The 13,364-nt window shown below is 40.2% G+C and overlaps 1 protein-coding gene across 1 annotated transcript in view; it reads right to left on the reverse strand.

Annotated features, from left to right (window-relative positions):
• The window catches only part of UTRN (utrophin), a 499,864-nt gene that overhangs the window by 356,730 nt on the left and 129,770 nt on the right, over positions 1-13,364 (reverse strand). The window contains exons 16-19 of the mRNA XM_060168281.1: positions 9,984-10,091; positions 9,525-9,704; positions 6,836-7,005; positions 2,181-2,304 (exon numbers count right to left, since the gene is read on the reverse strand). Coding sequence (XP_060024264.1) covers positions 2,181-2,304; positions 6,836-7,005; positions 9,525-9,704; positions 9,984-10,091 — 582 coding nt within the window. The remainder of the gene's footprint in view (positions 1-2,180; positions 2,305-6,835; positions 7,006-9,524; positions 9,705-9,983; positions 10,092-13,364) is intronic.

The raw sequence follows: 13,364 nt of genomic DNA on the forward strand, positions 1-13,364 counted from the left end.
TATGAGATTAGATCACTCCCTAACACCACACACAAAAATAAGCTCAAAATGGATTAAAGACCTAAATGTAAGGCCAGAAACTATCAAACTCTTAGAGGAAAACATAGGCAGAACACTCTACGACATAAATCACAGCAAGATACTTTTTGACCCACCTCCTAGAGAAACGGAAATAAAAACAAAAACAAATAGGACCTAATGAAACTTCAAAGCTTTTGGACAGCAAAGGAAACCATAAACAAGACCAAAAGACAACCCTCAGAATGGGAGAAAATATTTGCAAATGAAGCAACTGACAAAGGATTAATCTCCAAAATTTATAAGCAGTTCATGCAGCTCAATAACAAAAAAACAAACAACCCAATCCAAAAATGGGCAGAAGACCTAAATAGACATTTCTCCAAAGAAGATATACAGACTGCCAACAAACACATGAAAGAATGCTCAACATCACTAATCATTAGAGAAATGCAAATCAAAACTACAATGAGATATCATCTCACACCAGTCAGAATGGCCATCATCAAAAAATCTAGAAACAATAAATGCTGGAGAGGGTGTGGAGAAAAGGGAACACTCTTGCACTGCTGGTGGGAATGTGAATTGGTACAGCCACTATGGAGAACAGTATGGAGGTTCCTTAAAAAACTACAAATAGAACAACCATATGACCCAGCAATCCCACTACTGGGCATATACCTTGAGAAAACCATCATTCAAAAAGAGTCATGTACAAAATGTTCATTGCAGCTCTATTTACAATAGCCTGGAGATGGAAACAACCTAAATGTCCATCATCGGATGAATGGATAAAGAAGATGTGGCACATATACACAATGGAATATTACTCAGCCATCAAAAGAAAGGAAATTGAGCTATTTGTAATGAGGTGGATAGACCTAGAGTCTGTCATATAGAGTGAAGTAAGTCAGAAAGAGAAAGACAAATACTGTATGCTAACACATATATATGGAATTTAAGAAAAAAAAATGTCATGAAGAACCTAGGGGTAAGACAGCAATATAGACACAGACCTACTAGAGAATGGACTTGAGGATATGGTGAGGGGGAAGGGTAAGCTGTGACAAAGCGAGAGAGCGGCGTGGACATATATACACTACCAAACGTAAAATAGATAGCTAGTGGGAAGCAGCCGCATAGCACAGGGAGATCAGCTCGGTGCTTTGTGACCACCTAGAGGGGTGGGATAGGGAGGGTTGGAGGAAGGGCGACGCAAGAGGGAAGACATATGGGAACATATGTATATGTATAACTGATTCACTTTGTTATAAAGCAGAAATTAACACACCATTGTAAAGCAATTATACTCCAATAAAGATGTTAAAAAAAAAAAGCCGCATAGCACAGGGAGATCAGCTCGGTGCTTTGTGACCGCCTGGAGGGGTGGGATAGGGAGGGTGGGAGGGAGGGAGACGCAAGGGGGAAGAGATATGGGAATATATGTATATACATAACTGATTCATTTTGTTGTGAAGCTGAAACTAACATACAATTGTAAAGCAATTATACTCCAATAAAGATGTTAAAAAAAATAAATAAATAAAAATAAAGCTACAAAAAAAAAAAAAAGATTTAAGCTACAAGGATATATTGGACAGCAGAGGGAAGTATAGCCATTATTTTATAACAACTTTAAATAGAGTATAATCTATAAAAATATTGAATCACGATGCTGTACACCTGTAACTAATAAAATATTGTATATCAACTATCCTTCAAATTAAAAAAACAAAAACAAAATTCCTCCTCCACACAGGGATCTGATGCCAGCCAGCTTGCATAGATTCAAAATGTACTACGGGCTTCCCTGGTGGCGCAGTGGTCGAGAGTCCGCCTGCCGATGCATGAGACACGGGTTCATGTGCCAGTCCAGGAAGATCCCACACGCCGTGGAGCGGCTGGGCCCGTGAGCCATGGCCGCTGAGCCTGCGCGTCCGGAGCCTGTGCTCCGCAACGGGAGTGGCCACAACGGTGAGAGGCCCGTGTACCGCAAAAAAAAAAACAAAACAGAAAAATAACAAAATGTACTACAGCATTCTAAAAGGTATCTTACGGCTACATTTTGGAAGACTTTGGATCCCATCACATCTTTATGCCAACAGCAAATCCATCCTGATGAAATATTTTATTCACTGCAATATTTTTGTTTTATGTTTTACCTTCAACTTCTTTTTCATTTCTGATGTTTCTTGCATCTTCTTATACTCTTTTATCTCTGTGGCCTGAATGGCAGTCTTTGATTTCAAGATCCAGTTCAACAGCTCAGCACTTACAGCATCAAACCTGATTTGAAATTCAGATGTTACCAAATGTCAGTCATTTTCTTCTGTTGTTTCACTTGGCTCAAGAAAGAGGTATGTGTTTTTAAGCATTCATCAAAAATAAAGGCAACCGAGAAATACAGTAACCATACAAAATAAGATCATACATTTACAATTAAAAGTATGAAAAACAGGAACAAAATCGTAGTGTCAATGAATAAAGAAAATAATTAAATAAAAATTTTAAACATTATAAGAAACCACTTATACTTTCGTAAACCCTTTGTAGATCATGAAAAACAGTTTTGGTTAGATAACAGCAGAAAAGAACAAGTACAGACATTCCTAAGTTAATGCCTTGTTTAATTCAACATGTAGTTACTGAGTCTCCTATATGCCAGGCACTGGACTGGGCTCTTAATATGAAGGTAAACCAACACAATCCCAGGAATTCACAGGATGCCTCCTAAGCCAATGGGGAGGGAATGGCTTCCTGGGGAACAACAGCATTGTGCCCAGGAGTTTTCCACATAAAAGGAGAACAAAGAAAGGGAGGAACACACTTTGCACACTATAAGTAGTTAGGTGTGGCTGGAATAGCAAGCACTAGTCAGGGGGGAACAATTGACAGTGTGGCAGAGAGCCACAGGGACCAGTGACTGGAAAGCCCTGCAGGATAGATTAAGGAGTTGGACCTTACCCAAAAGACAGCTGAGAGCCAGTGAGGGGCTTAAAGCATGGGACGGACATGATTATATTTACCCTTTTGTGTTCACTGAGGAGAAAGAATAAAGAGAGGCAAGTCCAGAGAACAGGCTGTGGTAGTATCGGAAGCCGAACCAAATGACAGTGGAAAGGAGAAAAGGGGACAGACTTTAGAGGTGTTGAGACAGTCGGTCAAAACCACAGTGAGGAGGAACAAGAAGAGGAACAGTCACTGGTTGCTGGCCATATGCCAGGCCCTTCTCTAAATGATTTATGTGCATTATTAAGTCAAGGAAGCCTCACAACAACCCTGTGAGTCTACCCTGTTATTATCCTTTCTAGTGATGCAGGAACTGAGCTCGCAGAGGTTTTAAATAACTACTCCAGGCAGCAAAGCTAACAAAAGGTAGAGCTGGGATTCAAGCTGAGGAGTCTGTCTTCTTATCCAGGGCTTTGCCCCAGGGTTTCTCAAAGCAAGATCTGGGTATTTTCAGAGACTTTCAGGTAAGCACAGGTTGTCCTTGCTGACTCTTTTGGGAAACTTGGCTCAAAGTGTTTGTAGTGAATTATGAATATTTGTCTTCGCATCAAGATAAATTTTTCTGGTACTTCGAATGGGATGTTGTGACACTCTAGGTAAATAACCAGGGGTCACAGTATCACTCCAACAATGGTACACGCCTCCTGTCATCTTAAGAGCCGGTTTCTATTTAATCTTTCAGGGAAGAGGAGCAGAAACCAAAGATCATATGTTTTAAATGACCTTTTGGAGACTTACTCCACCTCTGCCCTCAATGTGAGAAGGCGCAATGTGAACGCCTTAGAGGCCCAGTGATCTCAGCTCATGTTAACAGAAATGTATCTAGATTATAGGAAATGACTGTCCCTGTGGTGACTGAAAAAGCAACAACAAAAAAAAAACCAGCCACTAGCAGCACCAGGAGAAGAGAAGGGGAAATAAACCATCATTTTTGAGGCATGTATTATAAGCTGTGCTAAGCAGTTATTCAAGGTTCACATCTGCTCGGACAGCCCATTTTAAGACAAGCTAATAGTGGTTTCTCCATCAGACTAAAAACATTAAAGGATCTGGAAACCATGTCACATTAGGATGCTTAAGAATACTTAGACTTTAGGACAATGTGAATTAGAATATGAAACCTATCCTTAAATTCTGAAGAGGTACCATATTGAAGGGGGGTGATGTAGCTCTATATCACTCCAAGATGCAAAACTAGCACACATGAATAGACTTAGAGCGGCAAACTTTGGGCAAAATTTCTAATAATGAAACTTCACTGCCGTCTATTATAATGAACTGGATGTACTCAAGCCTCCATTGGTCCAGGAATGAACTGAAGGCATTTCTGCATCAATCAAATCATGGATAAAAGACTGTGGAATTCACAACTAGTTGCCCACCCAAGAGACACCTCCCTCCCCACACTTCTTCCTTGCTGCCCCAGTACCCCAGAACACAACCACAGAGACTGAAAAGGCAGGACAGTTTCAACCTCCCAGGAACCCAGGGTGTGGGCAAGTGACTGAGTCCTGGCCACTGAGACCAGGGTGCGGGAGTTAGCTGATATCTTCCAGGAAAGGTTTTTCTCCAAATAAGGAAAAACTGCTCTACCTGCCTACAAAGCAGGTTATACAAGGATGTTACGCCCAGTGCTACAGCAGCATCTTGGGACCATGAGAAAACAAGGGAAAAGCCAACATGCTGAGGAGGGCAGAGACAAGGTGCCAGGATGCTGACCCACACCATCCCATTAAAACTGCCCCACCTCCGGACTTCTTGTAACGTGAGATAATCAGTGACCTCATCGTTTAAGTCACTTTGGGTACAGTATTCTGTGTCTTGCAGCAGAATTCACCCTATATAACATGGTCGAGTTTAAGATCTTATAGTTATGCGCTGTGATGCTGTAATTTATAGTAGGAAATGTATATTTGGTCTTTGTCCCTATTTCTGGCACAGTGTTCCCCAAACCCTTGGAATTTCCAATGATGAGAGCAACAAAGGTGTCCTTTGTTATGTTAGTGAGATGACTTTTGGATCCCACCTAAAAAGGTGGGCTGGTTGTCAGAAGACCCAACCCTGTGATTAGAGGGTTGGAACTTTCGGTCTCACCCCTCTGACTTCAGGGGAGAGGAGAGGGGATGGAGGTTGAATCAATCACCAAAGGTCAATGATTTAATCAATCATGACTATGTAATGAAGCCTCCCTAAAAACCCAAAAGGATGGGGTTCAGAGAGCTTCGGGTTGGTGAACACATGGATATTCAGAGAGAGTGGGGCACCTGGAGAGGGCATGGAGCTCCGCACCCTTTCCCTATGACTTGCCCTGTGCATCTCTTCAGTCTGGCTGTTCCTGGGTGGCATTCCTTTTATAATAAACAGATAATCTATTAAGTAAAATGCTTCTCTGAGTTCTATAAGCTGCTCTAGCAAATTAACTGAACCAGAGGAGGTGGTGTTAGAAACCTCTGAATTATAGCCAGTTGGTCAGAATATAGGTAACAACCTGGATTTGCGACTAGCATCTCAAGTCCAAGGAGGAGGCCATGGAAACCTCCAACCTGTAGCCAGTAGGTAAGAAACACAGGTAACCTGGGCTTGTAAGTGGCATCTGGTCTGGGGCAGGGGAGGAGGAAGAGAAAGCAGTCTTGTAGGACTAAACCTGTGAGTCAGAATTGGTACCAGAACCTATTTATGCGCCCTAGTCTTTTACAACCTTCCCAGCTTCCAAACGCACATAGTCAGCACTGGAGAGACACCCTGCCAGATACACTGACAGAATATAAACACTCAGGAAATGAAAGGTCTATGGTGATATCAACATCAGAAGCATCTCCCTCATCTGCTACCTTGGCTCCAGAAGTAAAAGTTCCACAGCCGCTGCTTGCAACTCAGAGGTCCAGTGGTCCTGCAAGGAGATGCTCTTAGGAGGCAGGAACACAGCCTTATTATCAAAATGAAGGTCATCAGATAAAATTACAATCCTGCTTTGTCTAACAAAAGCTAAACTGGGGAAATCATATCATTTTTATTCAGGCAAAAATAACAGCCCATTTACCCAAGCACTGGGATTCTACTGTCAAAGGGCAAGAATGATAGCACTACTCAAGGGCTGCTCTGAGACTACCTGCTCAATGCCTGTGAGGAACAGTACCTCGCCCACAGGAGAGCTCTACAGAGGATCTGACACTAGTAAAAGCTCACTATATGCCAGCCATGGTTATTCCTCCTATAAGGATCCTGAGTTTCTTTTGAGTCAGAAATGAAAAGATATTTTACCAAAGACGGATTTTAAAGCAAAACACGAAGAATCTATTAATAAATATGACAAAGGAATTAACAAAGAAAGAAGACATGAAAAAAGAAAAGAAGGGGGAAAAGAAAGAAAAGGAGACTAAAAATGAATTACTTCCCTGAAGTACGTTTTTTTAAAGGTGAGAAGAGGAAGGGGAGTCACAAAGAATAAGGAGATGGATCTAAAGCAAAACTGTAGGAACTGTGATAGAGAAAGAAAGAATAAATGAGGGATCATGGACAATCATATCCACCCAAGGTAACTGATGGGAAAGGAAGAAGGGTTCTATCACACAGTTCTCCCAATTGAACCCAAGATAAATAAAATCATCCAGATGATTTAGATGTTTAGCAGTGTAAAGTGAAATACTCAGAAGACTCAGAGGTAGTGAGTGGTTCGGTAGTTGAATTTACATTACAATAATTATGTCTAAATTTGCATATGATTAGTGATCAGTACAAAATAAGTTCTGAGTACAAAATACATTATGTGCGGGATTGGGTTTGGAAAATAGTCTCTATCTGTTCTCACCTTTTCTTAGTTTCCAGATCCACAGGGATCTGTCTCTTCTTTGGGGGAGGAGGAGGAGGCAGCTCTTGCTTAGACCTTTTTGTAGTTACTTGTTCTCTTAGGCGAACCGTCTCCAAAAGATCCTTCTGAGGAATCTGGGACATTCCCAGCTTTGCGACAGCCTGAGTCACCTGAAATAAAAATCATCCAGTTTTAATGTTTTATAACAGCTTTATTGGGATATAATTCACATGCCATAAAATTCTCCCCTTGGAAATGTACGGTCCAATGGTTATTAATATATTCAGAGTTGTGCAACCATGCCCACTTTCTAATTCCAGAATAGTTTTATCATTTCAAAACGAAACCCTAAAGTCTCTGTCACAATTACTCAACTCTGTTATTGTGACAGGAAAAAAGCCGTAGACGATATGTATTGATAAATTAATGGGCATGACTCTGTTCCAATAAAACTTTATTCACAAATACAAGGAGCTGATTAGATTTAGTCCACAAGACCTGTAGTTTGCACACCCCTGCTCCAGACCTCAGGAACGACTACTTATCAATAACGTACAGCAATGTATTCAAATGTATATACTGATCTTGTATCCTGCAAGCTTGTTGCATGTTTATCAGTCTAATGTGTGTGTGTGTGTGTGTGTGTGTGTGTGTGTGTGTGTGTGTATGGATTCCTTAGGATTTTCTATATAAAAGGTTATATCATGTGAGTACAGAGATTGTTTTATTTTTTTCCAATTCACATGAGTTTTATTTCTTTTTAATGCCTAATCATCCTGTCTAGAAACTCTAGTACAAGGACATCTTTGTCCTGTTCCTTGCATGAGGGAGAAAGTATTCAGTCTTTCATCACTGAGTGTGATGTTGGTCTTTGGTTTTTATGTAGAAGCTCTTTATTAGGTTGAGAAAGCTCCCATCTATTTCCAGTTTGGTGTGTGTTTTTATCATAAAAGGGTGTTGAATTCTGTCAAATGCCTTTTTTATATTTAGATGATCACATGTTTTTGTCTTTTATTCTATTGATATGGTGTAATGCATTGATTGATATTTCAATCTTCCCTTCTAGGGATAACTCCCACTTGGTCACTACATATTATTCTTTTTATATGTTATTGGATTTGATTTTCTAGTATTTACTTGGGAATTTTCACATCTATGTTCATAAGAGATATTTATACAAAATTTTCTTTGCTTGTGATATCTTTGTTTTGACATAGGAGAATACACATTTCCTAAAATTATTTGGGAAATGTCCTCCCCACCTTTACTTTCTGGAAAAATATGTAAAAGATGATGGTGATGATGACAATGATTTTATTCCAATAAGGTTGGTAGTGATATCATCTCATATTTCTGATTTGAGAAATTTGAGTCCTCTCTTTTGTGCTTAGTTGGTGTGGCTAAAGTTTTGTCAATTTTGTTCATTTTTCCAATGAATCAAATTTTGGTTTTATTTAATTTCTCAATTGTCTTTCCATTCTCTTCGTTAGATATTTGTACTCTAATATTTGTTATTCTCTTTCTTCTACTTGGTTTACTCTTTTTTCTAGTTCTTAATGGAGAAGTTTAGGATGTTGATATAACTTTTTTAACATAGGCATGTAAAGCTATCAATTTCATTCTGAACGCTACTTTCACTGAATTCATGAGTTTTGGTATGTTTTGTTTTTATTAATCTCAAATAATTTTCTAATTGTCCTTTTGATTTCTTCTTTTACTTCTTGGTTCTTTATAAGTGTGGTTCCTAAATCTCCTTCCTTTTTTTTTTTTTTTTTTTTGGTGGTACCCGGGCTTCTCACTGCTGTGGCCTCTCCTGTTGCGGAGCACAGGCTCCGGACGCGCAGGCTCAGCAGCCATGGCTCACAGGCCCAGCCACTCCACAGTATGTGGGATCTTCCCAGACCGGGGCACAAACCCGTGTCCCCTGCATCGGCAGGCGGACTCTCAACCACCGTGCCACCAGGGAAGCCCTCTAAATCTCCTTCCTTTATTGATATCTAAATAAATTATATTATCTTCAGAGAACAAAAAAAAAAAGAAACCCTGTGCCCAAAACAGTCACTCCCCATCTTCCTCTCCCTCTTGGCCCCTGTCTCTCTGGGTTTGCCTATTCTGGATACTTCATATAGATAGAATTATAGTGCATTAAGCTTGTGACTGGCTACTTTTACTCAGCACAGTGTTTTCAGGGTTCATCCACGCTGTATCATGTATCAGTACTTCATTTTATTATTGCCTAATAATTGCATGGATATACCACATTTTGTTCATCCATCCATCTATTGATGGATATTATCAGTTGTTTCACTTTTTGGCTATTATGAATAATGCTGCTATGAAAATTCAGGTACAAACCAAAGTGTTAATATTGTTCAATTTGTTAAAATATTCTTTAAATTAATAAGATTATTTAAGATTTAAAGATCATCTAATGGATTCATGTCTAAGTGTTATCAGTTACTAAGGGTTGAATGACTGGATATCAGTAAGTTTTTTGAAGGTCTACTAAAATTTACTTTAGAAAACTAAAGAAGACATTCACATGTCAATTTTTCAATTTTATAGTAAACCAGGTATAAAAAACCAACTTTTTAGTTTAGCTACTACTTTTATTTCACCAAAACTAAAACAAACCTGAACATATAATTTCCACTTAATGGCACAACACATTACCCAAAGCAAAAGGTACCTGGTTGGAGGAATCTTCTAGTCTCTGAACCAAGGAATCCCATCTCTGAGTCAGTTCCTCTGAGTCGCTGTTGATCTTCTTGGATGCCTTAGGATTATCAAGTAACTGACCCACATCCTGGCCAATCTCACTCAGTTGATCCAACGCTTGACGCTTCATTTCCATGTCTTCCTTCAAAATCTAGTATTTCAGATACTTATTAGATGACTCCCTTTTAACAGGACTTTATCTTCCTGTTCCCCAGTCAGGAAATGTAAACATGTATATTTTATTATAAAATTCACCTGCCTTGCAATTAATTCCCTAAAGCTAAAAGATAAGACTCCTGGTTCTAGATCATTACATGGCAGCGTTCCAGAGTTAGGTAATGAGTCATTCACTAAATTGTATTAACCGTCGATATAAAACAGTAAGATATCACAGGCTTAAAAGACAGATGCTGACGATGACATCACTTACAGCCAGTCGTCGAACGCTGACACTGAGTTCCTTTTGGTCTTTGAAGTTGCTCGTCTGGACTTTATTTAAAGCCTCTCCTTTTTCAGTTAACCATGCTTTCAACAAGCACTACAAAGAATAATAAAAGTTAGAAATATATTTAGGGCATCATTTGGTAATTCAATTCAATCAAGTTCCAGAATCTCCAATCTTTATGTTACTAGAAGCTTATCCACATCTGGGATAAGAAGGACTTCAAACACCTAAGCCTGAGGCATAAATGACCCAGGAAGGCATCTTTAAGATATTACCCTTCTCAGATTTGCAACAGATCGACCTGAAATTAGCCCCACTCCTGGATAACTACACCTAATTCTCAGGGAAGTAGGTGGGTCTAAAAGGCTAAATCCAGCTATCCAAGTCTCCAAAAGAATCACTTTATAACTCTCTAGATGCAGAGGGAAGGTCAGAGATTTTCTTGTCTCAGCCCCTCATTTTAAGGAAGAAACAGAGAGAAGCCAAATTATATGTCCAAGATCTCTTGGCTTGTTAACTGCAGAGACAGGTTCAAAGACCCACACTCCGAAGCCAATGGTTTTTTCATGCATCTTGCAGGACAACCACACTAATGCTCCAGATTTGACAGCAATTATGACTAGAGGACGAAGTTTGAGGACAGTCCAAAGTCAATATAAAGATCTTTAAACTTCATTGGCCAGTGATGCATGTCTTTTAGGCAGAAGATATTTAGTAAAGTAGGGAGATAAACATGAAGGAGGAGTAAAAACAACAAAAATGGCTGCATTGGGATAATTTTTCCCAAAATGTAGTATTTACCACAGAAACCTTTTTCTAGAGTTGAGGGGGGAAATGCTTGGTTCTGTGTTTGGAATCAACTCTTTCTCTAGTTGTTTTATTTATCAGTTTATTTAACAACCATTCTCTGCCTTTATATTCCACCAAAAAAAGGAGAAAGATTAGAAAATACAAGACAAACATGGATCCTGTCCTCAATGTAGTAAGAGTGATAAGATACGCACAAAAATAACTGTGCCACCAGTTAGAAAGTGCAGACACCACAAAGAGATTGCTTACAGTTCTGAAACAGTGGGGAGGGGGAGGGAGTTTACAGGGGACTTCATGGTCCTAGATGGATGTCACTGGCAAAGCCCACTGGGGTACTGGGAAAAATAAGGTGGAATCTAGGTGATAAGTTCTAACCTCCTCTTTTGTGCTTAGTCTAGTTTCACTTGCCTGTAGGCGGCCATGTGCAGAGTCCTTGCACCTAACAAGGTGGACTGGTTCCCAGAGGAGACCCACCATGCCCAACATCTCGGCTCGGCAGCCGGTGCCGGGCATGACACCTCAGTCCAAGATGGCGGCAGCAGGCCATGTGCAGAGAGGCTCCGCCCAACACTGTAATCTGGAGCCATGAGCAACACACCTGCACCAGACCCGCGAGACCTCCACCCCCTCCCCGCCAAGAAGAACCCTCTAAAGAAGCCCCGCCGATGACTGCTGGGGAGAGCATGGACTCTAGGGCGCAAGCTCACTCCTCTCCATTCTTTCCTCGAAGAATAAAACTTTCGGACTTCCCTGGTGGCGCAGTGGTTAAGAATCTGCCTGCCAATGCAGGGGACACGGGTTCGAGCCCTGGTCCGGGAAGACCCCACATGCCGCAGAGCAACTAAGCCCGTGCGCCACAACTACTGAGCCTGCGCTCTAGAGCCCGCGAGCCACAACTATGGAGACCACGTGCCATAACTACTGAAGCCCGCGTGCCTAGAGCCCGCACGCTGCAACAAGAGAAGCCACTGCAATGAGAAGCCTGCGCACTGCAACAAAGAGTAGCCCCCGCTTGCCGCAACTAGAGAAAGCCTGCATGCAGCAACGAAGACCCAACGCAGCCAAAAATAAATAAAATTTAAAAAAAAAAAAAAAGAATAAAACTTTCCTTTGCTTCTGAACCAAAGTAGGTTTCATTCTATTGGCTCGAGCATCACTGGGCAAGAGGGCCCTTGTAGGAGCCGGACTCGAAAGGGTTGGTAACAGGTGGGGAGAACTTAAAACTAAAGAGATGGGTAAAAAGGCATTCCGAGGAAGATGCCACACTTAAAAACACAGAGGCTAGAAAACCAGTTTGCTCTTCCAAAACCATGAAAACAATACAACACAACCCATAAGCAACCTATCATGCACCATATGCATTGGGAATAGAGAAGTGAAAAAGAACCAGCACTACTCTCGTGGCCTTGACAGTCCAGGAATGGGCTACAAACTGGGAATTCAGGATTTGAGCACTGGGTACATGGAAGGACTGAGGGAAAGTTAAGTGTGGAAAGGTAGGTTAAAGTCAATCACAGAATACCTTGCTTGCCACACTTGGCTTATGCTGCAGAAATTTTGAACTAATTCTCAGAGCCCATTTCTATCTTAAAGCCTCTGCAACTGAGTGAACAATAATCCCTTGAAAGATTTTCTAATTCAGACACAGTTGATTGGTCTCATTCTCTTTAACAGCAAATTATCAATTAAGTACCAGTGTTGGCTTCAGTTCTACATTTTAACACGATTTCTCCTTCCATATCACTAACAGAAGGCCATTCAAAGGTCATTTTTAAACCTACGGTAATAAATGGCCAAAATCCCAGCCACCCTCTATTTTTAAATACTTTTAATTACCAAATTTTGATTCTTTCCAAATTTTAAATTATTTTACTTAGATGAGTAACACAGTGGTTCCCTAGCAATCAGTGTCTCCCACAATCATTAATGAAGTAAAATTTTAATTATTCTACGTGACTCATTGGCCTGAATAAAAGGGACTAAGTAAATTTAAATCTTTGTAAAGCGAAATGTAAATATTTCAGAAATCAGAATCAGGTCCATTATGTGATTCTTAATAGGACAATTCTGGTCTTGGGGGCAGGTGGCAGTAACTTACAACTTCACTGGGACAAATTCTGCAACCTGCTTTTTAAGATGTTCTCTCTGCCACCGTATTTAGTAAATCACAAAACATCATACATCTGTTTTTATTCCGTGAAAAGAATATAGCCGCTTTTTGTGGATGGAAATGAAATGCATTTAAAAGACTCACAATGGACACTGAGAAGTGGGAACAGAGTATCTGCTTATTTTCTACACCACAATTCTTTGGCACTTTGAGGAAAAATCTTGCTTATTTGTATTCTGTTTTGACGGTTGCTTTTCTGGAAGGATGAAGATGGGCAAAGGGCCACCACTCAGACTGAAAACTTGAAGTGGCAGCTTTGCTCAAAAGGTTCATTTTATATGTTAATCCTTAGTGAAAAAAAAATTAACTAAGTGTTCGATCAATGGTGTTGCTAAATAATATTTTCTTATTAATTTCAGTAGTTATCCTGATTAAAAATCACGAAA

The sequence above is a fragment of the Lagenorhynchus albirostris genome, chromosome 12 (assembly GCF_949774975.1).
Source record: "Lagenorhynchus albirostris chromosome 12, mLagAlb1.1, whole genome shotgun sequence".
Lineage (NCBI taxonomy): Eukaryota > Metazoa > Chordata > Mammalia > Artiodactyla > Delphinidae > Lagenorhynchus > Lagenorhynchus albirostris.